The sequence below is a fragment of the Cotesia glomerata genome, linkage group LG10 (genome assembly GCF_020080835.1).
Source record: "Cotesia glomerata isolate CgM1 linkage group LG10, MPM_Cglom_v2.3, whole genome shotgun sequence".
In the NCBI taxonomy this organism is placed as follows: Eukaryota; Metazoa; Arthropoda; class Insecta; order Hymenoptera; family Braconidae; genus Cotesia; species Cotesia glomerata.
The window spans coordinates 13,831,836-13,858,256 of NC_058167.1; the positions used below are offsets into that span (position 1 = coordinate 13,831,836).

At 29.4% G+C, this 26,421-nt stretch overlaps 4 protein-coding genes across 8 annotated transcripts; 3 read left to right on the forward strand and 1 right to left on the reverse strand.

Annotated features, from left to right (window-relative positions):
* Positions 1–4,576: 4,576 nt before the first annotated feature.
* LOC123272365 (DNA-directed RNA polymerase I subunit RPA2) lies at positions 4,577–8,209 on the forward strand. The gene is made up of 2 exons (XM_044739073.1): positions 4,577–4,764; positions 4,850–8,209. Exons 1-2 carry the CDS (start codon positions 4,696–4,698, stop codon positions 8,192–8,194), a joined length of 3,414 nt encoding a protein of 1,137 aa, XP_044595008.1. The 5' UTR covers positions 4,577–4,695; the 3' UTR covers positions 8,195–8,209.
* Positions 8,210–8,863: 654 nt separating this feature from the next.
* Positions 8,864–15,286, reverse strand: LOC123272372 (V-type proton ATPase subunit H). 3 transcript variants are annotated; one of them, XM_044739089.1, is made up of 10 exons: positions 15,083–15,286; positions 14,790–14,862; positions 14,516–14,705; positions 12,932–13,150; positions 12,394–12,495; positions 11,986–12,191; positions 11,014–11,098; positions 10,523–10,929; positions 10,331–10,444; positions 8,864–9,578 (listed from the first exon to the last, which is right to left on the reverse strand). In XM_044739089.1, exons 1-10 carry the CDS (start codon positions 15,138–15,140, stop codon positions 9,485–9,487), a joined length of 1,548 nt encoding a protein of 515 aa, XP_044595024.1. In that variant the 5' UTR covers positions 15,141–15,286; the 3' UTR covers positions 8,864–9,484. The 3 variants fall into 3 exon arrangements, with proteins under 3 accessions (XP_044595024.1, XP_044595026.1, XP_044595025.1); XM_044739090.1 differs by having other exon boundaries at positions 9,548–9,940; XM_044739091.1 differs by lacking the exon at positions 12,394–12,495 and having other exon boundaries at positions 15,083–15,285.
* Positions 15,287–19,314: 4,028 nt separating this feature from the next.
* LOC123272376 (kynurenine aminotransferase-like) lies at positions 19,315–21,960 on the forward strand. Its single transcript, XM_044739096.1, has 6 exons — positions 19,315–19,434; positions 19,499–19,635; positions 19,703–19,853; positions 19,920–20,156; positions 20,644–20,887; positions 21,256–21,960. Exons 1-6 carry the CDS (start codon positions 19,432–19,434, stop codon positions 21,855–21,857), a joined length of 1,374 nt encoding a protein of 457 aa, XP_044595031.1. The 5' UTR covers positions 19,315–19,431; the 3' UTR covers positions 21,858–21,960.
* A 963-nt stretch (positions 21,961–22,923) lies between these two features.
* On the forward strand, positions 22,924–26,407 carry LOC123272377 (kynurenine aminotransferase-like). Of its 3 annotated transcripts, none has more exons than XM_044739100.1 (6): positions 22,924–22,991; positions 23,286–23,417; positions 23,944–24,094; positions 24,223–24,459; positions 25,399–25,642; positions 25,737–26,407. In XM_044739100.1, exons 2-6 carry the CDS (start codon positions 23,365–23,367, stop codon positions 26,312–26,314), a joined length of 1,263 nt encoding a protein of 420 aa, XP_044595035.1. In that variant the 5' UTR covers positions 22,924–22,991; positions 23,286–23,364; the 3' UTR covers positions 26,315–26,407. The 3 variants fall into 3 exon arrangements, with proteins under 3 accessions (XP_044595035.1, XP_044595034.1, XP_044595033.1); XM_044739099.1 differs by having other exon boundaries at positions 22,952–23,101; XM_044739098.1 differs by lacking the exon at positions 22,924–22,991 and having other exon boundaries at positions 23,113–23,417.
* The last annotated feature ends 14 nt before the right edge of the window (positions 26,408–26,421 follow it).

Genomic DNA, 26,421 nt, shown 5'->3' on the forward strand with positions numbered 1-26,421 from the left:
GGTCGCTCATAATTTTTTTTTAATTTATTAGTGTATTAGTATGAAATTTTAAAAAAATTATGAGCGACCTTTCAAAATTTTAATTTTGAATTGAAACTTTCAGGAACTTATTTTTTTATACTCAGTGATATCTCTGATGAAAAAAAATTTCATATTGTAGCTAAAAAAAATCCAGATTATACTGCGTGATGTCAGGATTATATTAGCTACTATCTAAAACTTTTTTTTCACTCAGTATAATCTGGTATAATATCCAGTATCATCTTTTTATTTCTGTGTAATAGAAGTATTTTTTTTTTTTATATAATTTTTGAAAGTAAATTATTTTTTAAAAATAATTATTAAAAAAATTTTTTTTATAAATTCAAATTAAATTTTTTGAACTTTTTTACCATAAAATACCTTGTATATATTTAAAAGATAAAAACTTTATATATAAAAAAAAATATATAAATATATTTTCTATCAAAATGCTTCCAGTGAAGATGAACAAGGGTCTTGCATTCCTGTTTTTATTTTTTTTTGTTTTTTTTTATACGTATAAAAAAATTTCTATAGACAGGAGTTTCTTGCAACGGCCTTATTACGGTAACGTTTGCATCGTCCAAGCGTGCGTCCTGGTGCGAGTGAGACTGAAAATTATTAGAGGCCCGTAAAAACTCAAGAGGATCGGACACGCGCTAAATAATTATTACAAAAATTATATTATATTTTATTTTTTATTTACAAGATATATAATAAGTACTAATGAAAGCGTGAGTGCAAAGAATGACTAAAAGCTAATTATTAACAATAATATTTTTATTATTGTATTAAAGTTTTATTGCGATTAAAATTATAAATTTTGTTATTAAAATTATAAATCACCAGTATTTCGTACTGTCTAAAAATACTTAACGCATAATGTATCCCCGTGGATGATGTACTTAAATTTAAAAAAGTGAATTTCATTGATATATATTGAAAAAACGTAAAAAAAAAGTGAGCAAAAATTTATAAATGCAATTTATGGATCTAAGTTAGGTAGAGTGCCTTTACAGGGTGCCAATTAAATGAATTAAAATACATAATCTCATTTTTTACGCCACTTTTATTCGTACTCTATAATTCAGCCGTTGAAATATAATTTTAATGGCCTTTATTATATTAAACATTGATAAATGATTTAGATTAACAAAATATATATAAATATATATATATATATATATATATATACATATATATATATATATATATATATATATATATATATATATATATATATAGATTATTAATAATAACAATATGTGTGTGCGTACCTAGCGTGCCGTTGATAAGCAACTGGTTGTTGCTGAATGCGTGAATGAGTGAGAAAGCACATAACATAGGTGTATTACCTTGTTGGCTGTAGTCTTTTATTACTATTATTAATATTATAATTATTATTTTTTTTTTATCATCATAATCATTATTATTATTAATTATACATGTGTCTATAATACATCTCACGCGCTACGTATCATGTGTGATACGCGTTGAACGCGTGTGTTGGCCTTTTAACTTGCGCGGCATTCCCAGCGATGTCGTACCGAGTTTAATGTAATTGTAGAATACTTTATAGTTATGTAGAAAAGTAATTAATTATTACTTTTTATTAATTAATTTTATGTACGCCCGTTTTTGAAAAGACTGCGATCTAAACTTTTATCTTACTTTTTTCATTTCATAGAAATTGGGTAAAAGTACCGATTGTCGCCAGTTTGCGTTCTAGTTATTAGTATATAAAACATTGTAATTTTATTTATACAATCGTGGTCATTAATTTAAGTATTTTTTTTTTAAGTTTATTGGAAAATAGTCATTTGTAAACTCAAATGTTTATAAACTATTAAGTTGAAAATTAGTTGAATTAAAATTAGTAAAATTTGAAAAATTATACGTGCAATTTTTTAAAAGTATTTTTTACTTGCAATTTAATTGTTGAAAAAAATATAAAAATTTTTGAACGTCGGCTAACTTTAGTATCATCTAATTTTACAATTCACAAAATTTACAATCGGCTAATTTTATAAGTTTCTGCAGTAATAATTAGCTAAATTAACATAGCCACAGATTTTTTTTTTTCGCTTATTTATAAATAACTGAATTTATATTTTATAAATTTTATTAATATTATTTTTTATTTGCGACTAATTTTACAAATTACATTATCAACTAGTTCTCAAATAAATAGTTTATAAACGTTCTAGTTTACAAACGGCTATTTTCCAGTAATATTAAAAACATACTTAAATTAATGACCACGATTGTACTTCTTTTTTTTTTAAATTCAGTGATTAGTTAATTTTATTTAAAATTATTGCAATTATTTAAAAAAATAATTACACAAAAAATTTTTTTATTTTTTACAATTTTGATATACATATAAAAAAAATTAGATATATGTATATGAATCTATAAATATATATATGTACACTAGAACAAGTTTGTTATAAAATAACCGAGTGAATTAAAGGGAGAGAAAGTAAAATTAAAATGTCTAATAATGCTGTGAAATATTTTTGCAATCATATATATAAACGTTTTATGTTTGTACATCCTCAATACTTGAACATATATATTTGTTATATATGTTATAATGTAATGTGTGTGTAAAGGATAATTTTAATTTGTCTTTGAATTTTTTTCAGAATAATCAAATTTTTAATTTTGTAAAAAATTCATGTTTACAATTTTTTTTTTTAATTTCCTGAATAATATTACTTGACATTTTTTATTTTATTTTAATGACGTTTAAAGATTCGAAATTAATTTAAAAAAATTGTAAACAGGTAAAATTAAAATTAGAGGAAAGTATTGAAAGTAATATACTGGTAAAATATAGATTAATAGCCGGGCGTACATAAAATAAAAAATAAAATAATGATGAAGAAATAAATAACTATTAATAAAAAAAAAAAAAAAAAAATAATAGACAAATATGATAAATGACAGGCCAACTTTGTGCTGGTTGAATGTAATTTATACGTTTGTAAGACAAACTAAATTGTATGGTAATTAATTTTTTAAATAACAATATTGTGGTAAATTTATTGCGATATTTAAATTTTTATAAAATGGGATTTTTTTTTATAAATTTATAGTTTAAAAATGAATATTTTTGCCGTGAATTAATTTTTATGTTTATGTTTGATAAAAAAAAAAGATCTATTGCAATTAAGGGAATAAAATTGAGAACAAAAGATTTTTATACTGGATATTTTTTTTATAAAAGAATAAGAATATAAGATGTAGGAAGTATAAGTGACAATATCTTACATTAGATGTTGTGAAAGTCGAATCAAATAAATCGAAATATTAAATATTAAATGAGCTTAATTACGACAGACTGTAACGACAATTAATATACATAATGGAGTAATACATTTATAAATATTCAATGGAGTTAATATTAAGCGTACGTTAATTAATTATTAAATCGATCAATGATTATATTAAAATACAATAACTGTACTATTATATGGACAATATCTCTAGTATTTTATATACATACGTCTAGTATTAACTAACATACTTTAAATTTAACATGAGGAAAATATATAGATGAAATCTTTTTTACGTAGTTTATAAAACTAAATTGAAACAATAAAATTTATTAATATAAAAGTAAATGATGTCATCAAAGCTTGTGAGAATGGTGATAATATTAAATCAGTTCATTATATCGTTTAAATCATTTATTCTAAAATTTATCATTTACATAAATGTAGTTTTATACATTAAAATAATTGTCATTGAAAATAAATCACTTTTTATAAAAATAATATTCAAGTTTTTTAATTTTATTCATTAATTCAAACTTTTATTAATAATGTATTTCCCTACAAATCCTACTCTTTTATTTGGATAAAAACCATTAGTATTTTATTGCTTTTAAATTTTCATCTGAAGTACTTTTTATCATTTCAACAAGACACTTTTTGATTTTATATTTTAGCCAGTTAACACACAAAATAATTGTGGAAAGTAAGCCTACATTTAAGAATTTTTTAATTTTTTTTTTATATTGAAAAAATGACAAAAAAAAAATTTTTCATTAGTAAAAAACTTTAAAAACAGTAAGTGCAATTTTTAAAGAATATTTTTTTGTTCTAATTTAATTATTAAAAACAAAAATCAAAAAATTAAAAACGTCGGCTAACTTTAGTATCATAAAATAATTTCACGCAATTTTTTTAATAAGTATTATTTTTTTTTAATATACCGAGTTTGTATAAAAACTTGCATTACACTTAAAAAATATTTTCCATTTTATTAAATCGTAAATTTATATTGAATTGATGTTTAAAAAATTACTTTTTTACAAATAACTTATTTGTCAAAAAAAAAAAAAACATTGTAACAAATTTTAATTAATTTAAAAATTTAATTCTACAAAAGTTCTGTCTCATGTAATTTCATATGACTTTAAAAATTTATGTACCATAGATGGCGCAGCTGTGCATTGCCAGCGTAATTAGAAAATATTAATCCACCAACCAGTGTGGCCAGAATCGTGAGAGAAAAGTACCTCCACCCAGCATTACGCACCATGTGATTCTGTCCAGGAAAGGCGCCGCCAATTTATGTCTAACCGGTGATAAGTGCCGACAGTAACCACGTGTGTTTTTATGTAACTATCAATATCAATAAAAGTGTTATTAAAAAAATAAAAAAATGTTGGACGAGCCAAAGCTCACTAACCTCAGCAAAGATTTCGGTAAAATCCCAGCTCATCAACACCCGGTAAGTTTCTTAAAAAATTACATTAAACTTACAAACTTAAAATTAATTTTAACTTAAAAATTTCTAACCTAATTTACTTTCGTAGGCACTTCAAGCCCTGGGGGACCCACATATCGGTTCATTTAATTACATGCAGGAAGAAGGGTTCAGTGTCAGTGCGAAGGACATCGCGCCAGCTTACACACGTTTAATGAACAATGATTTGGTCAAGGTATGGATCAATAAACTTGATATTCAGAAGCCTTGTGTTCCTTTGGGTACCAAGGGAGTCAAGGATCCAAAGATTTATCCTTCAGAATGTCGCCAAAAAGGGAGTACTTACAAAGGTGAGCTAACAGCTGAAATAGGATGGTCAGTAAACGAGCAGAAGCAAGAACCACTGAAGATAAAAATGGGCGAAATACCCATAATGGTAAAATCCAACCAATGTAACTTAAACGGCATGAATCCAAAGCAGTTGGTGAAGCACAAGGAGCTTGAGCAAGAGTGGGGTGGGTATTTTATAGTTAAAGGTCACGAGAGGTTAATTAGAATGCTTCAAATGAACAGAAGAAATTACCCGATTGCCATAAAAAGATCCGGGTGGAAGACTCGGGGAGAGAAGTACAGCGACCTTGGAGTGAGCATCAGGTGCGTACGCGATGACAACACAGCAACAACCAACGTCTTGCATTACGCCACAAATGGATCAGCATTTTTGATGTTTTCGCATCGCAAAGTTATGTTCCACGTGCCGGTTATCATGGTGATGATGGCCCTTTACAATTCAGTAGACAGATGGACCTACGTTAACCTGACCAGAGGTCGTGAGAAAGATCATTATTACTGCAGCTGTATACAGAACATGCTGCGTAGCATCAAAGAAGAAGGACTGCTAACTTGTGATGATGTCAAGAACTATATTGGTCAGCGGTTTAGAGTACGGTTGATACATGAGCTTCACGATCAAGCTACCAACGCAGAGGTTTGCGACTACCTGATGCAAAAGTGCGTCTTGATACACCTGGACGACCCCGAGGATAAGTTTCAGCTCCTGGTGTTTATGACGCAGAAACTTTTTGCTTTGGCGAACAACAAAGCCAGGGTAGAAGGTGCTGATGGAGTTATGATGCACGAGTGTCTTCTGGGAGGGCACCTGTACCTTCAGATTCTCAAGGAAAAATGCCAGACCTGGTTGAGCTTCCTTAAGAGAGCAATTATCAAAAAGAACCAGAAAGTTGGTCCCCAGTACCGAATGACTGCTCGAGAAATGACGAGCGCAACCGCACAGTGCGGAAATTTCAGTGGCGAAATGGAGAACTTCCTCGCTACCGGCAATGTAAAAACTGCCACTGGGCTTGGACTGATGCAGCATACCGGGCTAACGATAGTCGCGGAGAACATCAACAGGTGCAGATACATGAGTCACTTTCGCGCTATTCACAGAGGATCTTTCTTCCAAGAAATGAGAACCACCGAAGCTCGGCAGTTGCTACCTGACGCCTGGGGATTCATTTGTCCAGTTCACACGCCCGATGGTGCTCCCTGTGGACTGCTGAATCACTTGTCCGATCAATGTATTGTCACGAAGCATCCCAAGAAAGAACAAGTAGAGCAAATTCCCCGGGAACTCGTTGAGCTGGGGATGCGGGAGCTCTGCAGCGATCCCAAGTGGGAAAATTATTACGACGTTGTCGTTGATGGCAAGGTACTTGGAATTGTTTACGACAAGGATATTGATAGAGTAACTAACGAGTTAAGAAAGTTAAAGATCAGAGAAAAGATCCCACCGACCACAGAAATTATTAAAGTTCCCAAAAAAGGTGACTATGCCATTCAGTACCCCGGATTGTTCATTTTTACAGGACCCGCTAGGATGATGAGACCAGTTAAGAATCTTAAGGTCGGAAAAAGAGAGCTGATTGGTACTTTCGAGCAAGTCTACATGCACATATCTATTACCAGATCCGAGAGACATGAATATACAACCCATGAAGAGATCAGTAAAGTATCTTTTATGAGTAACATCGCTAAGCTGATTCCTTGGCCGGATAATAATCCCAGTCCAAGAAATATGTACCAGTGTCAGATGGGTAAGCAAACTATGGGAACTTGCACACATTTCCACAACTTACAGTCAGAGTGCAAGTTGTACAGACTCCAGACACCACAAACACCGCTGGTCAGGCCAGTTCAACTCGACAATATGAAGCTTGATGAGTTTGCCATGGGAACCAACGCTATTGTCGCTGTATGCTCGTACACGGGATACGATATGGAAGATGCCATGGTTATTAACAAGGCTTCGTATGAACGAGGCCTTGCTCATGGCTCGATCTACAAGTCTGAGTTCATCGACCTGGGTGTCTGCACCGAGAGCAAGACAGACTACGACAAGCATGGTAATAGAGCCCGTGAAATTCAAAGCTTCTTTGGACTGGACCCGAAGAATTCTAGCTTAAGAAAGACTCTGCAGGACGACGGCTTGCCCAACCCCGGGACGAGGATCTGCAAAGGAGATCCTTATTATTGCAAGTGGGACCATCTGGAGCAGAAGTTTGAAATCGGCTACTGGAAGTCGAAGGAAGACGCTATTGTCGACAATGTCAGAATGTGCCAAGTTTTGAATCCCAAGGATGTCATGCGAGCTTGTATCACTTTCAGAGTGACCAGGAACCCGGCTGTTGGAGACAAGTTCGCGTCCAGAGCTGGACAAAAAGGTATCTGCTCGATGAAGTTCCAAGCTGAAGACTTACCGTTCTCAGAGTCGGGGATGATCCCGGATATTATGTTCAATCCTCACGGGTTCCCCAGTCGGATGACTATCGCTATGTTGATCGAGTTCATGGCGGGGAAATCTGCGGCGACTCATGGGCTGGTCCATGATGCTACGCCTTTTAGGTTTAATGAGAAGGACACTGCTATAGATTACTTCGGAAGGTTGCTGGAGCTCGGCGGGTTTGATTACTATGGAGAGGAGGTCATGTACTCTGGCACGGATGGCAGAATGTTTGAAGCTTATATTTATATGGGCGTGATTCACTACCAGCGATTGAGGCACATGGTGGAAGACAAGGCTCAGGTCAGAAGCACTGGCCCGGTTGATGTCCTCACCCAGCAGCCCATTAAGGGAAGACGTCGAGGAGGTGGTGTTAGGTTTGGTGAGATGGAGCGCGATGCTTTGATCGCTCATGGTACATCTTATCTTCTCCGGGATAGATTGTTCCATTGCTCGGACAAGTCTACTGCGACGGTCTGTCGTAAATGTGGAAGTCTTCTGGGACCTGTTACTGAGTTCATCAGGAAGTTCGGAGAGTGCAGGTCTAGGTGCAAGTTCTGCAATGATGATAAAGAACTTTATGATATTGATGTTCCGTATATTTTTAGATACTTTGTAACTGAACTTGCTTCCCTTAATATTAAAGTTAAGTTTGACTTTAGGTTTATTTAATTTATTCCTCATGTATTCATTTTAATAGTTATGTTGATATTTTGTACGTAAAAGTTGATATTTTGTACGTAAAGAATAAATATTTTCAAGTTTTATTTTTGGTTTTAAAAATTTTTTTTAGTTTTTAATTATTTTCTAGTTTACTAATAATTATCTAGTTTATAAGATTTTTATTTAGAATTCTTGATGGATAATAAACTCGGTAATTAAATTATTAATGATACTGAATTCAACAGACATCTAAAAATTTTTTTGATTTTTATAATAATTAAATATCTAAATTATATGCAGAAAAAAAAGCTTACAAGAACAAATTTTTTTTTAATTGATTTATTATATAAATTTAAAAATTGTTAGATGTCTCCTAATTTTAGTATTATAATTATTAAAGTAAGTTCGTCTAAGGATGTAAGGTAAGAAAATTTTTAAATAATAATTAATAAAAAATAATTAATTGTCTGTTAAAAATGTATATTAAGAATCTATCATAATTTATGTCTGTATTAATGATTTTTATTTAAGAGCCTCGTGTTTTTCTTCCAAATATTTTTCCAATGATTTAACTAGAAAAAAATTGAATAAAATTAATTATGGATTAAAATATATACCTGAAAAAAATTAGTAATTAAAATTTTTAATAAAAGGAGAATTAATTAAAAAAAAAAAGTATTTGTGTAATATAATACAACAATTTATTTTCTTATAATAATACTTTTCATAGATTTCAAGCCAGATCCCAACAAAAATTTTTTGATAAAAATTTTAATAGTTATTAAAAATAATAATTTTTCACAACTAGATTTTACTCTTTGAATTAATTTTTTCATCCAAAATAATCTTCAGATTTTTTATCAAGAAATTTAGTTTAAGATTTTTGACTGACATAATATCAATTAATTATTAATTCAATCCATTTGCTACGATAATAATTTTATATTATCTTATATAATATAATTGTTTTTTTATAGTACAAGTAATTAATATACTTTACTTTTAAAATGATTTCGATACTTAGTGCGTGTCAAACGCATTATCTACAAGAAATAGAATGTGTATGTACATGGCTATTGATTTTTCGAACAAACCGAAAGTTTGCAGATGCGAAAAAATAAATGTTTTTAATTGCAATTTAAAAGTAATCGCGTTCTATGATTGGAATGCACTTCTAACCAAAGCCAATACATAATACAGGATATAATTTAAACAGGAATAACAATTTGTTAAATTTTAAATATAATATATGCATATATGTAATGTATATCCATGCCATACATTAATAAAAAAAAAACTCTACGCTTTAGCGGGTACTTGAGCACCAGGTTTTGGGCCGGAAGTTCCACCCGTGCCGGTTTGTTCTTTTTCCAACTGTTTACCCAGGTATTCCCTGGAAGGAAAAATTTTTATTTTTATTATAAATAATTTCAACGTGGTTTCATTTTACAGGTAAATATTCCATGGGTTTATTTTTAAAAATAAGTGTTAAATACATTTTGATGATTACAGTCTTCATATATATAATGTTAAAAAAAAATAAAAATAAACAGTCAATTTATTTTGTTTATTGGTTAAAAAAAAAATAAATAAATATAAATTACATTTATAGCCATTATATTACTCAGTATGGCTTAAGAATTCTCTGTTGGAATCCTTGTCAATTTTTTTTTTAATATTTATAATTGAAAATGAATTTTAAGTCACAAAGATATTTCATCGCGCGCAAGTAAGTCTAAAAATTTCATTGATTGACTGAAAAAATGAGAGTTTTTTATGTTAATCAATACCATTGTTTTGTTAATTTATTAATTATTTAATTCTACTTCAAAAATATTTTTTATTTTTATTTTTAATATCAAAATTTTTTATTTTAATTTAAAAAAAAAATTATGTTTTTATTTTTTATTTTAATTTTTTTTTTAATTTTAATTTAAAAAAAAAAATTTTTTTTCATTTTTTATTTTAATTTTTTTTATTAATTTTTTTTTTTTTTTTTATTTTAATTTAATAAATAAATAAAATAAATATCAATCATTTTTAAGTTTAAAAAATATTCACAAATAAAAAAAAAGAAGTAGAAATAAATAATTAATATTTAATAATAAATAAAAATGAGTAAACATAAAATTAAACAAATCTTACCAGTTATGAACCATAAGCTTCTGAACAGCAATCAAAGCTTCGTATCTTACATTTGGATCTTCATGACTCAAAAGTTGCATCACCCGTTGTTTGCCTCCCAATTGCTCAATTACACTGAAAAAAAATTCCATTAATTACCAAATTAAATGTTTATCTTTGATAAAAATTTAATTATAAATTTAATCATCTTACTGCTTTCCACGAGGATAGTGTCTGACGTACTCCCCGATGTCAAAAGAAGCGACACTAAGAACCAACGGGTCTTTGCTGGTCTCCAGCAAGTGAACGAGAATGCGAAGCAGCTCGTAGTTTTTCTCGTTCAATCTGCTGGCATTCTCACGCCAGAACTTGGACGATTTGTGCACCGGTGACCACTCCAATCGTCCAGACTTTACTTGAGTTGAGTACTCGTCAAATGAACTCAAGTCTTGAACCGAAGCCTGGAGCTTGTCGTTCAAGAACTCGATGTCTTCTGTGATATCTTCGTCGTCGAATTTACGCTGGCTAAGGATTGACAGTTGTTTTAAGACCTTGCATTGAACCATTGCAATGCAGTGCTCCTTGGCTACTTGTCTATCACCTACTTTCTCGATTAAATTCTGGAAAAATTTTTATTAATTAATTTTAATAGAAATGTAAAAAATTTATAATGATTTATAATAAGTTAAGTAAAAAATACTTACTCTAAATACAGCGAGAATTATGCGTGTTACTTTTTCTTTTACTGAGTCGCTGAGGATGTCTGCTAATATCGGGATAACATTGAACCTAAAATCGATTTTTTTATTTAAAAAATTTAATATTGAAGAATTTTAAATTAAAATGTTAATTTATAAATATATACATAACAATTTACTAATAATAATTAAATAAATAAATAATAATAATAACTAGAAACTTTGCAGTCACTATGTGACTGCTGCGACTTGTGAATTATAAATAAATAAAATTTTGCTGTACTTTTTTAACTATCGACGCTTTTAAAGATATAAGCTCATTCCAATGTTACATTCATCAAGAGCTTTCATTTGAGTACCCACATGCATTTTTTATATATTTTTCATATATACATATATATAATATATATAAATATATGAAAAATTGATGTGGGTACTCAAATGAAAGCTCTTGTTGAGTGTAACATCAGGATGAGCTTATATCTTTAAAAATATCAATAGTTTATAAGATACAAGGTAGTTTCTTAATTATGTTAAATTGCACTGTACTTTTTTAAATATTGACGTTTTTAAAGATATAAGCTCATCCCGATGTTACACTCATCGAGAGCTTTCATTTGAGTACTCACATGCATTTTCATATATTTTTCATATATACATATATGTAATATATATAAATATATGAAAAATTGATGTGGGTACTCAAATGAAAGGTATTGATGAGTGTAACATCGGGATGAGCTTATATCTTTAAAAATGTCAATAGTTCACAAGATACAAAGTCATTTCTTAATTATGTATCGAGAAATAGAGCATTTTCAAATGCAACCTAAATATTTATCATATAAATACACTGGACACAAAATTTTTCTTATTCTCTTAATAATATAAATAATGATAAAAGTAAAAATAAAAATAATAATAATAATAATGACAATTTTTAAAAATCAATTATTATTATTGTTATTTAATGCTTACTTGTTCATCTTCTCAGCCAGAAGTGGGTTGAAAGTCAAAACCCACAAGCAGAAAATTAGCTGATATTGTACTTGAAAGTTAACTCGTCCTGACAAGACACTCAAAAGTGTTGAAATTCCATCAACCGAGATGAAAGCAAAGCGATAGACGTCAACACGTAGCATCATTTGGAGACATCTCGCCACTGATTGAATGTATTCGTTGTTCTATATTGTGAAAATAATTTTATTAGTATGGAATTATACTCAATAAAAATAAAAAAAAAATGTTAAATAAATTTCGATCTACAGCGCCAAAATGAACACACTAGCCTCCCAAAATAACTATTGATAGAATACTTGAATATTAATAATATTTAATCTAGGTCATAAGTCATTAATTGTTACGATTTTGTTATAACAAACGAACCGGGCTGGGCATTTCGTGGAGATCTCCAGCCTCTCCAGGCTCAGTAGGTACGACGTCTTGCAGCACCTCAGCATGCATTTGAGACTCCTGCACGGCTTCGAACTAAAAACCCATTCAATTTTCTCTCGACCTTCTCAATAGTTTTTATTTTTATAAATATTTATTTTGGTGATTTAATTCCCAATCCGCGACCCGCTGAAGCAACATTGCATTTCGGGAATAGTATAAATTACTAACATCAATAATAATAAAAAAAAAAAACGTTTTACTCATCTACTGAAATAAATGTTAGTTACATTAAAGTATGAAATGTTAGTACAGGTTCTACGACGACACTTAGACTCCAAAAATACCCAGCTGTATTTGGTGCTGTGCGACAACTACAAGCTGTGATAAGCGATAAGCATGCGTGTTAATATTAAATTGTAAATTATAAATAATAAATAAAATAATTCCTGAAACAAATTAAAATTATTCAAAGCTACTGAGAATTTAGTCTTTAAAATTCTCGATTTTGCCACCTTGTTGAAGAACTTACGCTCAATTTCAACTGATCTTTAAGCCAGGTTAAATAAAAGTTAAGATCTGCTTCCTCCATCTGAGCGTGGCTCCAGCAGGCGAGTTTCGCGATTATGCGAGACGTCATATTCATGATAAATCTATCTTGGCGGTTCAGCAGGCTCAAAAATGGAGACCAGACTGATTCACGTTTGCGGCTGGCATGCTCGCGGAATATTTCCACACGGGTACGATCTTCCTGTAGTGCAAAAAATTATTTGGTTAAATTTGGAGCAGAATTATCAATAATATATTTATAATAACTAACAACCTTGCAGTCACTATGTGACTGCCGTGACTTATGAACTATAAGTAAATAAAATTTTGCTTTATTAAATAATGAATTTTGTTGAATTGCACTGTACTTTCTTAAATATTGACATTTTTAAAGATATAAGCTGATTCCGATGCTACACTCATCAAGAGCTTTTATTTGAGTACCCACATGCATTTTTGATATATTTTTCATATATTTGTATATGTAATATATATAAATATATAAAATATGTGAAAAATTGATGTGGGCACTCAAATGAAAGATATTGATGAGTGTAACATCGAGATGAGCTTATATCTTTAAAAATGTCAATAATTAAGAAATTGTAGTGTATTTTGTAAACTGATGATATTTTTGAAGATATAAGCTCATTTTAATGTTACACTCATCGAGACCTTTGATTTGAGTACCCACATCAATTTTTCATATATTATATATATATATATATATATATATATATATATATATATATATATATATATATATATATATATATATATATATATATATAATATATGAAAAATTGATGTGGGTACTCAAATCAAAGGTCTCGATGAGTGTAACATTAAAATGAGCTTATATGTTTAAAAATGACAATAATTAAGAAATTGTATTGTATTTTGTCAGCTTATGATATTTTTGAAGATATAAGCTCATCCCGATGTTACTCTCATCGAGACCTTTCATTTGAGTACCCACATCAATTTTTTATATATTTCATATATTTCACAAATACCATATATATAAAATATATAAAAAATGCCATGTGGGTACTCAAATGAAAGGTCTCGATGAATATAATGTCGGGATGAGTTTATATCTTAAAAAATGTCAATATTTCACAAGATAAAAGGTCATTTCTTAATTATATATCTAGAGATAGAGCATTTTTGAATGCAGCCAAAATAATAAATTGATTGTTGGTGAGAATAATATAAAACCATAAAAAGGCACAACTCTAGGTCAAGACTTTTCCAACGATATTAAATTTAACCAAAAAAACTCATTTTATCATATAAATACATCGGTGACAAAATTTTGCTCATTTTTTAATAATATAGATGATTTTTAAATTTAAAATATGACAGTTTTTTAGATTTTTATAACAAGAGTTAATTAATATAAAAATAATTTAATAAAAAAAAGTTAATACGTATAAATTAAAAAAAAATTAAGTGCTAATTAAAAAAAAAAAATTTCTTTATCATTGACTGGTTATAAAAATTAAAAAAATTGTCAGTTGTTTGCTGATATCACAATCATTAAAAATTAAAAATTAAATAGTACTTGAAGCATATCGTCAATCATAACGAGAATATATTGAATGGTTTGGTCCTTAGAAATGTGGCTCAGTAAATTGAGAAAAGTCTTGGCAGCCTGGCCAGGGTTTTGCTTGAGCTTAGCATCCTTGACTGCTGGATCGCTGGTGTCAAAGCCCACTATGAAGTCATAGTCCTCTTGAGAAATCATCTGGGACCTGAATAAATATAATTTTTCGCAATATAAGTAAATGAAGATATAGAGGTTAGTTTATAAAAAAATAAAAAAATATAAATCTTACTGGTTGTAAGACTGCCAATTGATTTTTTGGCTCCTAATGTCAGCAACCTGCTGCTGGAGGACACTGGTAGCTGCTAACATATCAAGATACAATTCAATTAATAATTTATTTAGGGAAAAAAATGGTACAGGAATTTAGTGACGCAAACAATGGAATTAAGAATTTTATAAATAAAGTCAAATATAATTATAAGTGACACATACAATTGCCAAAAATGTTTAAATAAAGAAGTTAATTTTAATACAGTGAGGGAGTGGCTAGTGTGAGGTTGAAAAATAATTAGAAATAAATACCATGTTTTTCCTCAGGCAATGCTGGGATTATTTGATTTATATTGGCGCGGTCTGCCATTGTTTATTATTTTTAGCAATAAACTCCTTTTAAGTTAATTAATTCGCCTAATAGGCGTTTTTGGTCACTTTTTAAGAGATAACACTACTAAATGATTTATTTTTCTGAGCTGGTCTGTTGTTCGATCACAAGACTTTAATGATCATAGAAGCGCCACCTGTCAAAGTCTAAATGTCACTGATTTTTAGTATACTAGTGACTTTTATTTTTAACCATCTTCGCCATTTTTAAAACTAACTTTTGAGAAATTTAAAAATTGTAATTTTAGAATTTGATTGATAATTTGACAGTGATACAATTATACAATAATTCTTTTTGTCTTTTGATTGAAAAGACTGGCCGTTTCTTCTTTATCAAATACGCAATCTGATGAACTGATTATTTCGAATGTTTTTTTCTAAAAATATATCTTTTATAAATGTCAAAAATTTTAATTTAAAACATCAAATAAATGATGAATAATTAACTAATTGAGGAGTTAATAATTAATTGATATTATGTAAGTCGGAAAATCTTAAACTAAATTTTTTGATAAAAAATCTGAAGATCATTCTGGATGAGAAAATTATTTCAGAGTAAAATCTAGTTGTGAAAAATTATTATTATTTATAATACTCAATTAAAATTTTTATCAAGAAATTTTTGTTGGGATCTGGCTTGAAATCTATGAAAAGTATTAATATAAGAAAATAAATTGTGGTATTATATTACACAAAAAAATTAATTCTCCTTTTATTAAAAATTTTAATTACAACTTTTGCATCAGATATTCGCAGACCTCTGCGTTGGTAGCTTGATCGTGAAGTAGCTCTTTTATCAACCGTACTCTGTACATTTGACCAATATGGTTCTTAACATCATCACAAGTTAGCAGTCCTTCTTCTTTGATGCTACGCAGCATGTTCTGTATACAAGTGCAGTAGTAATGATCATTTTCACAACCTCTGGTCAGGTTAACGTAAGTCCATCTGTCTACCGAATTGTAAAGGGCCATCATCACCACGATAACCGGTATGCAGTACAAATTTTTGTAAAGCGAAAACATCAAAAATGCTGATCCGTTTGTGGCGTAATGCAAGACCTTGGTTGTTGCTGTGTTGTTATCGCGTACGCACCTGATGCTCACTCCAAGATCGCTGTACTTCTCTCCCCGAGTCTTCCACCCGGATCTTTTTATGCCAATCGGGTAATTTCTTCTGTTCATCTGAAGCATTCTAATAAACCTCTCGTGACCTTTAACTATAAAATACCCACCCCACTCTTGTTCGAGCTCCTTGTGCTTCACCAACTGCTCTGGATCCATGCCGTTTAAGTTACATTGGTTGGATTTTACCATAATGGGTACTTCGCCTATTTTTCTCTCAATTTCTTTTTGCTCTTTCTCGTTCACTGACCAACCTATTCTAAATCTTAGCTCACCTTCCCTGTTTAAAATTTCCAATAGGATCATTTTTTCAAATGTGGTTTTTTTGGAATAACTTCTAAACGGCTTAATAGTTCAATTCCAAAAACTAATCAGCTCTTAACCTCAAAAAACCACGTCGATCGCCACCAGTCCGGTCAAAATCGGTTGATTCATTCGAGAGATATCGTGAACGAAAGAAAACCGAAAAAAGTGTTTTTTCGGAATAACTCCAAAATTCCTAGCGCGATCAATTCAAAATTTGAGATTCTTTATGAGGCTTGAAAAACTGCGTCGAATGCTTCTAACCGCGTAAAAATCGGTTTATTCATTCAAAAGTTATTGTGGTTTAAAAATTCAAAAAATAGTGTCTTATCAAATCTCTATCAGACTTTTGAGCTCGAAGAGCTCAAAAACGTCATTGGTGCAATTTTAAGCGCCTAAGTATGAAATTAGCGGGAAGTTGCAGGGATGGCCTTCAGGGTCAACCGTTTTCCTAATTTTTTTTGGATCGATTTATGTATTATTTTGAGCTCTCCGAGCTTGGAGAGATAGCTTTTCTATGCTTCTTCGAGCTCAAAAGTCTAAAAATTATACTATCTCATCAAAAACGATCCGAAAAGAAATGTTATGTGAACTTATGCAAAATTATGTAAAGTTATGTGAAGTTATGTGGAAAAAACACTTGAACGAATTGATTGAAATTATGTGAAATTATGTGAAATTATGTGAAGTTATGTGCAGAATACACTTTTCGGTTTTCTTTCGTTCATGATATCTCTTGAACGAATCGACTGAAATTATGTGAAATTATGTGAAATTATGTGCAGGAAACACTGGTTTCTTTTGTTCATAATTTCTCTTGAACGAATCGACTGAAATTATGTGAAATTATGTGAAATTATGTGAAGTTATGTGCAGAAAACACTTTTCGGTTTTCTTTCGTTTATGATATCTCTTGAACGAATTGACTGCACTGATAGAAGGATTTATTTGTATTAAATAATATTTGTTAATAGTTAACAAATCATTTATTAGAGACCATTTTTTAATGTTAAATAAATATTTCTTAGTATTCAAAATGATTTGTTTGTATTCAATAAATCTGATATTCATTTATTAAGTATTAATAAATCTTTTTAAATACTAAGAAATATTTGTTAAGGCCTAACAAATGGCTTCTAATAAATGATTTGTTAAATATTAACAAATCTTTTCAACTATAAACAAATCTATTAGTGTGAAGTTATGTGAAATTAAATTCTATGTCAAAAGTATAGAAAGACTATCTCTTTGAGCTTGGAGAGCTCAAAATATGACATAAGCTGTTTTTTTGAGCTCGAAGAGCAATTATTAGTGCAATTTTAAGCGCCTAGGTATGTAAGTGGCGGGAAGTTGCAGGGATGGCCTTCAGGATCAACCGTTTGTCTAATTTTTTTTTTTCTTGGAATGGTAATTTATTATGTCTTCTCTAATTATCGATCCATAAATTAGTCAATAAACAACATTGATTCTTAAATGATTAATTTATGCAAACGCGTCAAATGGTTCGATTCATCCCCGCTTGGAGGTAATTGAACTAATTATATTTAAACTTCAAACCCGAACTTTTAATATAAATAATAAATATGTTTACTTACCTATATAGCTCTAATCTTTAACCTGTAATTTTGTTGATTCATTATATCAAGTATCTAATAAAAAATTCAACCAACGCGGGATTTTACACATATACACTGTAGATACTTCAATAAAGCGCTCCGTGCACACCTTGAACCTTAAATTCAACCAATAGCTAGATTACATGCTCATCCGGCATGTTTTGATGGTGGCGATTTAAAAATTTCAGGCACTTTTAGTGCTTGGCTTCATTATGGCATTTTTCATTTAAAAATTTAAATTATCTGCGTCATCGGGATCTGCGTTAAAGATTTTCTGTGTAATCGGTTATCTGAGTAATAAGTAATCCTCATAATAGAAAATCTGTTTAATCACAATCTGCGTAATCGGGATATGTGTCAAAGGGATCTGGGTAATAGCGCCATCTGTGTAATCGGAATCTGGGTAAAAGAGGCCGTCCCAAAAAAAAAAATACTCTGTAAGAAATTACTTAATTATAATTTTTTTTTTTTTTTTAATCAATTACACAATTTTTTTTTCTTAAAAAATGGATGAGCGTTATGAGGCGTGCACTTTTGGATTTTCCAAACTTTTTTATTTTTTTATTAACACTTTTATTGATACTGCTACTTAAATAAATACACACGTGGTGACTGTCAGCACTTATAACAGGTTGTAGCAGGTTTGAGATGGATTGGCGGCAGTAGAGCCAGATAGGGGGTTATAAGTTTCCCTTTTGTAGGTGAAATAATATATAGTGCGTAATGCTGGGTGGGGGTACTTTTGACCCACGATTCTGGCCGCACTGATTGGTGGATTAATATTTTTTGAATTATGGTGGTGATGCGCAGTTGCGCCATTTATGGTACATAAATTTATTTCTAAAAAAGTTGAAGGACCAAAAATTAAAATTCATATCAAATTTCATGAGAACAGTTAGAATTTTTATAGAATTAAATTTTAAAATTAATTAAAATATTTTTTTTTTGACAAGTAAGTTATTTATAAATAATTATTATAATTTAAAAAGGTAAGCTTAAAAATTATTTTTTTTAATTTAATTTTTTCATTATCAAAAAAATAATTACTTATCCAATCTACTTTTCTTTAATTTATTTTCCAATGATAAGCCAGCATCAATAAATATATTTTGCATTGTTAGGAAAAATTAATGCAACTTGATAAAAAGTTGATTGCACTACCGAGCGGTTGATAATAAAATAAGTTCAACAATAACACCAGTCACTTGTTCGCAGCCTGATCGTTAACATGGTAAGTGAATTCTTTTATTTACAAAATAATCTTAATTTTGTCCAATTGATTTTTCTCATTTCAGATTCCTAGTGCAGTGTTTACAAGAAAATTTAATTTGCAACACGCAAAGAATTATGTTAACATCATCCGCAACATTTCTGCAGCTTCTTCAAAGTTTGATTTACCTCTCCGGTACCAAGGAAACGACAAATCTGTCTGGTGAGTGCAAAAAATTATTGTTAAATAAACCAGCTGATTAATAAATTACAATTATAATAAATTGAAGGGTCGATTACATTAACTTGGACCAAAAATACAAACCTCTGAATCTTGGACAAGGATTTCCAGATTTTTTTGCACCGACTCATGTTACTGATGCGCTCGCTACTGCGACTAAGAGCAATGATCCGCTTCTTAATCAATACACAAGATCATTTGTAAGTTAGAATTAATGAATGTCAATAATTAATATTATTATTGTAATAATAATGATATCTGTCTAGGGACATCCAAGATTAGTCAACATCCTAGGAAAGTTGTATTCTCAGGTTTTGAACAGACATATAGACCCGTTTAGTGAAGTTCTGGTAACTGTTGGAGCTTATGAAGCTGTCTATGCAGCCCTGCAAGGTCATACTGACGTCGGGGATGAATGGGTGGTCATAGAACCTTTCTTTGACTGCTATGAATCTCTTGTTAAAATTTCTGGTGGTGTACCCAGATTTGTTCCTCTAAAACCGGTGCGTGTCTTGTATAATAAATTCTTTGGATTAATTATTCATAATTTATTTAATGTTTCAAATTGAAATTTCTCTTCCATAAAAATTTTATAATTATGGAAAGTCATTAAAACATATCTGGAAAAAATTAGTAATTTAAATTTTTTATAGAAAGAGAATTAATTTTTTAAAAACAGTATTTGTGTGTAATGTAATACAACAATTTATTTTTTTATATTAATACTTTTCATAGATTTCAAGCCAGATCCTAACAAAAATTTCTTGATAAAAATTTTACTTGAGTTATTAAAAATAAATAGAATGATCTTCAGATTTTTTATCAAGAAATTTAGTTAAAGATTTTCCGACTTACATAATATCAATTAATTATTAATTCCTTAATTAATTAATTATTCATCATTTATTTGATGTTTTAAATTAAAATTTTTCTTATCTAGAAACTGTCGATAATTCAAAATTTTTGACATTAATAAAGATATACTTTTAGAAAAAAACATCCGGAATAATCAGTTCATCAGATTGGGTATTTGACAAAGAAGAAATGGCCAGTCTTTTCAATCAAAAGACAAAAGGAATTATATTAAATACCCCGATGAATCCACTGGGAAAAGTTTTTACCCAAGACGAGCTTGAGTTTATCGCTGATTTAGCAAAAAAATGGAACGCTATTGTTATATCAGATGAAGTATATGAATGGATGGTTTATGAGAACGCTAAGCACATTAGAATTGGTAATTAAGTCTAAAAATTCATCCCTCAAATCGTACAAATCAATTTTTATTTAAATATAAATTTAACCCTGATTAAAAAAAAGTATTGAGACACCCTGATTAAGAAATCTAATTTGAAATAATTTAAAAGCATCTGATTTGAATACTATATAGATATACAATTAACATGAAGGTAATCATTTCAAATATTGCTTATATATAGACTTTCATTTCAAAGGTAATCAAGGCAGAGAAAAAAGTATTGAAAAGTATTGGTTTTTTAGTTACTCTAATACTTTTCAATACTTTTTTCTTTGTCTCAATACTTTTTTTATTCAGGGAAATTAAAACTATTATTTCATTCAAATTTAATTATTAAATTTCTTTAGCAAGTCTACCGGGTATGTATGACCGTACAATAACCATCGGATCAGCTGGTAAAACTTTCAGCATAACTGGATGGAAGCTCGGCTGGGCATACGGCCCAGAAAAATTGCTCCACAATCTTAAAGTCGTCCACCAAAACTGCGTTTACACCTGTGCGACACCTCTCCAAGAGGCAGTAGCAGTCGGATTTGAACAAGAGCTCGAAAGATTTGGTCAACCTAACAGCTACTTCAACACACTATCCCAAGAATTGCTCCCTAAGCGTGACTTTATGGCCAAATTTCTTTCAGACATAGGAATGTCACCTTCAGTTCCTGATGGCGGGTTCTTCATGATCGCTAACTGGGAAGCTTTAGCAGATCAAGTGCCGCTGCACGAAGAGCCTGACGAGTTCCGCGACTATAGATTCACCAAGTGGATGACTAAGCATGTAGGTATCCAAGGAATACCTCCTTCAACTTTCTACTGTCCTGAACACAAACACTTGGGAGAAGACCTCGTTCGTTTTTGCTTTATTAAAAAGGACGAAAATCTTCAAAAAGCTGCGGATATTTTATACAAATGGAATTCTTCGTATTTACGACAAAAATCAGCTGGCGCTTGAAGTTTTATTACTATTATAATTATTATTGTTGTTTTTAATTAATCATTTTCAATACGTAGTTGTTAAGTCTCCTCTTTAGTTGATAAAAAAAAATCTCCAACACATATTTTTTATTATTAAACAATTGTATCAAAGACTGATAAACTAATATTTTTAATCTTACATATTCAGGACAATATTTTTTGTTTTTATTATTTATTACTTACTTAAATAACTAAAGCTCAATGATGAGGGAATACTGAATCAGTAACAAAGTCCGTGCATGATAATATTGTTCAAATAAATTAACAAACTTACAAAGTAGTGATGAAAACAAACAATATTAATTTATAAACTTTTTACTAAATTTAATAATAATAAACTTTATAATTTTTTTTTTTATGTAATAACGCATTGAAAAATTAAGATGTTAAATTTTTTTTTAATATTTAACTTCTCAGCAAGTTTAACATTGTGACTTAATTTTGTTTAATTTTTTAATAACTTTAATAAAATAAAATCCGTAATTGTTTAAAAAAACATCTGATAATTTTTTTTAAGAAATAAATGATAGCAAAAAAAAATTTATTTTAAAAATTACATCTTTAGAAGCTCTAAAAAATTATAAATATAATTTTTTTAAAACTAATTTTCTAAACCTAGTTTATTTTTGAAGAAAAATAAAAAAATTAATAAGTATCTACTAATTTTAGTTCAATTTTTACTTTTTTAACTAAAATTACTTTTAAATATTTTAAGTTTCAAATAATTCTTTCATGAATTTTTTTTTCTAAAAAAATGAAAATTAATTTAGCAGATATTTGATAATTTTAAGAATTTTTTTAACAAATAAATCATGCTAAAAAATTAGAAAAACAAAATTGACATGTAGAAATTTTAAAAAATTAAAAATGCAATTTTTTAAAAACAATTTTTTGGAACAGATTTATTTATTAAAAAATAATCAAGTGTCTGGTAACTTTAATGTAATAAATATTTGGGTGGAGTTCAAAGTCCTTGAATAAAGTTGTCTTTCTACACACATGAGGTAATATATAAACCATACGTATCAGTGAGCGATAAAAACATAATCTATCGAGTTTCAGAGTTTCACTTCGTCGAATAAATAAGAGAGTATAATTACTCTCATTGTTGGTAATATATATGTAATATATAATGGCAACGCAGTTTATAATAAATAAAAACATGTGATGTGTGACGTGCATTAAAAAGCTGAAGTGATAAGCAATGACCCACATCGCAAAGTTTGTAATAGATAATAATTAAAGTCGGCTTCCAGCTTCAGCTAGTCTTAATTCACTTCCATTTTCATTTATGTTATCTTAAGCTTCGCTGTTTGTTGTCATTATTACTTATAAATTTAATTGTTGAACATTGTCATCGACATATTGTTCTGTCCAAAAAGCTCATGTCTGTTAATTTATGCAGATATCCACTGGGCATCATCAGGCAATTGACTCAACCTGTTGGAAAGACAATAAATAATCTCCGGTATTTATCATCAGCAATGTCGAAGTTTGATTTGCCTGAACGCTACGTCGGAAACGAAAAGAATGTTTGGTAAATATGACATTGAAATTATCAAAATCAATTTAGCTGATATTTGATAATTTTTTTAATAAATAAATTATGGCAAAAAAAATTAAGATGTAGAAATTAAAAAAAAAATTAAAAATGCAATTTTTTAAAAATAATATTTGATAATCTTTTTAATAACTAAATTATGGCAAAAAAAATTAACATGTAAAAATTAAAAATGCAATTTTTTAAAAATAATATTTGATAATTTTTTTAATAACTAAATTATGGCAAAAAAAATTAACATGTAGAAATTAAAAAAAATTAAAAATGCAATTTTTTAAAAATAATATTTGATAATTTTTTTAATAACTAAATTATGGCAAAAAAAATTAACATGTAGAAATTAAAAATGCAATTTTTTAAAAATAATATTTGATAATTTTTTTAATAACTAAATTATGGCAAAAAAAATTAACATGTAGAAATTAAAAAAAATTAAAAATGCAATTTTTTAAAAATAATTTTTTGGAAAAAATTTTTTTATTAAATAAATTTATCATTTCAGGGTTGAGTACATCGCACTGGACATGAAATACAAGCCTTTGAACCTGGGTCAAGGGTTCCCGGATTTCTTTGCTCCGAGCCACGTGACAGAGGCACTGGCCGCAGCTACCAAAAGTGAAAACCCGCTGCTGAATCAATACACCAGAAGTTTTGTGAGTTGACGTCTATTAATCACTAACAATAGATACCCTATTGTACGTGGTTATCTTATCTTGATTTATATTTCAATATGAATAAGTGATATTTCGTTGAGAATGATTCAATGGTTAATTTTTCCCAGGGTCACCCGCGGTTGGTCAACGCTCTGGCGAAAGTCTACTCAAAAGTCTTGGGCAGGGAGCTGAACCCCCAGACCGAAGTACTTGTCACATCGGGAGCGTATGAGGCTATTTATTCAACTATTCAAGGTCATACTGAAAAAGGAGATGAATGGATTATTATAGAGCCTTTTTTTGATTGTTATGAACCCTTGGTCCGGATTTCTGGTGGTGTTCCACGGTTTATACCACTCAAGCCAGTAAATAGTTCTTATATTATTTTTATTACCAATCGATTACTATAAAAAAAAATATTAAAAAAATTCACACTTATAATTTAAAAAAATTTTTAAACATGGAATTCTTTTGCTAAATTTTTTATGATACTGATCACAGTAGACATCTAACAGTGTTCTTGATTTTTATCAAAAATAAATTATAAAAAAATATTTTTTTTTAATTTATATTTGTAAACTTTTTTGGTAATTATTTACAAGTTTGGTAATTATTTATAATTGGTAAAAAATTAACATTGTTTAACTTTTATTTATTCTGCTTGTTTTTACGACACATTTATGATAAAAAATGTCGTGAAAGGAAAAAAAAAATATTTCGAAAACTTTTTTGCCTTTAAAAGTTGGAAAATATTTTGACTCTCATGTTTTTGGATAAAATTTATATTTTATCTTTTTTTGATGTATTTGATATATTTTTTTTTTTGAAAAGTACATAAAAAAACGAACAATTTAAAAAAAAAGTTGAATATAACAATTTTCTAAAAAATTTATAAATTTTGTTAAAATTGTGATAATTAAGTTTTTTTTTTAAATTATTCATTTTTTATGTATTTAATAAAAAAAAAATATATCAATAAAATCAAATAGAAATTTCGTTCAAAAAAATGAAAATTAAAATGGTGGACCAACTTGTAAATAATTACCACTTTTTTAATTTCTAGATGTTAAATTTTTTATTAAAACTTTTTCATCATAATTTCATTGCTATGAAATTATAAAAAAGTTTATAATGTCTATTAACTTCTATAATTTTTTTTCGATTTAATTTAATTGTTAGTTAAATGTTTGTTAAATTTAATATCATTTTGTTATTTTAAAAATAATTTTTTTTTATAAAATATCAAAGCTGAAAAAAAAAATTGAACAATTTTATTTTTGTAAAATTTTTTAATAATTTTCCAGACAAAAACATCAGGACTTGTAAGTTCAGCAGACTGGATTTTTGATCGAGACGAAATGGCCAGCTTATTTAACAGCAAAACCAAAGGAATAATAATAAACACACCGCATAATCCAATTGGCAAAGTATTTACAATGGATGAGCTAACATTTATCGCAGATTTAGCCAAGAAATGGGACGTTCTGGTGCTATCTGATGAAGTTTACGAGTGGATGGTTTATGAGCCAGCACAACACATCAGAATTGGTGATTATATTTCTCAAGATTGATAACTTAAGCCATAAATATTTATTTGTACCTGTTGGTTTATTTATGCTAACGGTAATCGAAATATTTTTAGCAACACTGCCGGACATGTACCAGCGCACAATCACCGTTGGATCGGCTGGCAAAACCTTCAGCGTGACCGGCTGGAAACTGGGCTGGGCGTACGGTCCCGAAAATCTGCTGTACAACCTCAAAGTCGTACACCAGAACTGCGTTTACACCAGCGTTACTCCAACTCAGGAAGCCGTCGCCGTGGGATTCGAGGAAGAGTTGAAGAGATTCGATCAGCCTGACTGCTACTTCAAGAGTTTAGCCAAAGAATTATTGCCTAAGCGTGACTTTATGGCCAAGTTTCTCGCGGATGTCGGAATGTCGCCGACGATACCCGAGGGTGGCTATTTTATGATCGCTAATTGGAAAGCTTTGGAGAATAAGGTCAAGCTTGATGAGGAAACTGATCTCTGGCGGGATTATCGGTTCACCAAGTGGATGACCAAGAATGTCGGACTCCAGGGGATTCCTCCGTCGGCTTTTTACTCCGACGAGCACAAACACCTTGCTGAGGACAATGTTCGTTATTGTTTTATTAAAAAAGATGAAAATTTGCAGAAAGCTGCCGAGATTTTGAAAAAGTGGAAGACTAGTTTGTAAATTATTTTTTTAACAATTTAATTTACAGATTAGATTGAGAGAAAAAATTTCTTTTGAAAAAATGGCCATTATTGTGATAAGAAATTAATTTTTTTTTTAATTTTAAA

What these genes read in the sequence shown, in the direction of transcription:
- LOC123272365 (XM_044739073.1), top strand. Translation starts at nt 4,696, where the DNA reads ATGTTGGACGAGCCAAAGCTCACTAACCTCAGCAAAGATTTCGGTAAA. An exon ending in TCCCAGCTCATCAACACCCG is followed by an intron (nt 4,765 to 4,849) that starts GTAAGTTTCTTA and finishes TTACTTTCGTAG; the next exon opens with GCACTTCAAGCCCTGGGGGA.
- LOC123272372 (XM_044739089.1), bottom strand. Translation starts at nt 15,140, where the DNA reads ATGGCAGACCGCGCCAATATAAATCAAATAATCCCAGCATTGCCTGAG. An exon ending in TCCACGAAATGCCCAGCCCG is followed by an intron (nt 12,192 to 12,393) that starts GTTCGTTTGTTA and finishes TTCACAATATAG; the next exon opens with AACAACGAATACATTCAATC. An exon ending in AAGCTTATGGTTCATAACTG is followed by an intron (nt 9,579 to 10,330) that starts GTAAGATTTGTT and finishes TTTTCCTTCCAG; the next exon opens with GGAATACCTGGGTAAACAGT.
- LOC123272376 (XM_044739096.1), top strand. An exon ending in ATCAATACACAAGATCATTT is followed by an intron (nt 19,854 to 19,919) that starts GTAAGTTAGAAT and finishes ATATCTGTCTAG; the next exon opens with GGACATCCAAGATTAGTCAA. An exon ending in GATTTGTTCCTCTAAAACCG is followed by an intron (nt 20,157 to 20,643) that starts GTGCGTGTCTTG and finishes ATATACTTTTAG; the next exon opens with AAAAAAACATCCGGAATAAT.
- LOC123272377 (XM_044739098.1), top strand. Translation starts at nt 23,266, where the DNA reads ATGTCTGTTAATTTATGCAGATATCCACTGGGCATCATCAGGCAATTG. An exon ending in GGAAACGAAAAGAATGTTTG is followed by an intron (nt 23,418 to 23,943) that starts GTAAATATGACA and finishes TTATCATTTCAG; the next exon opens with GGTTGAGTACATCGCACTGG. An exon ending in GGTTTATACCACTCAAGCCA is followed by an intron (nt 24,460 to 25,398) that starts GTAAATAGTTCT and finishes ATAATTTTCCAG; the next exon opens with ACAAAAACATCAGGACTTGT.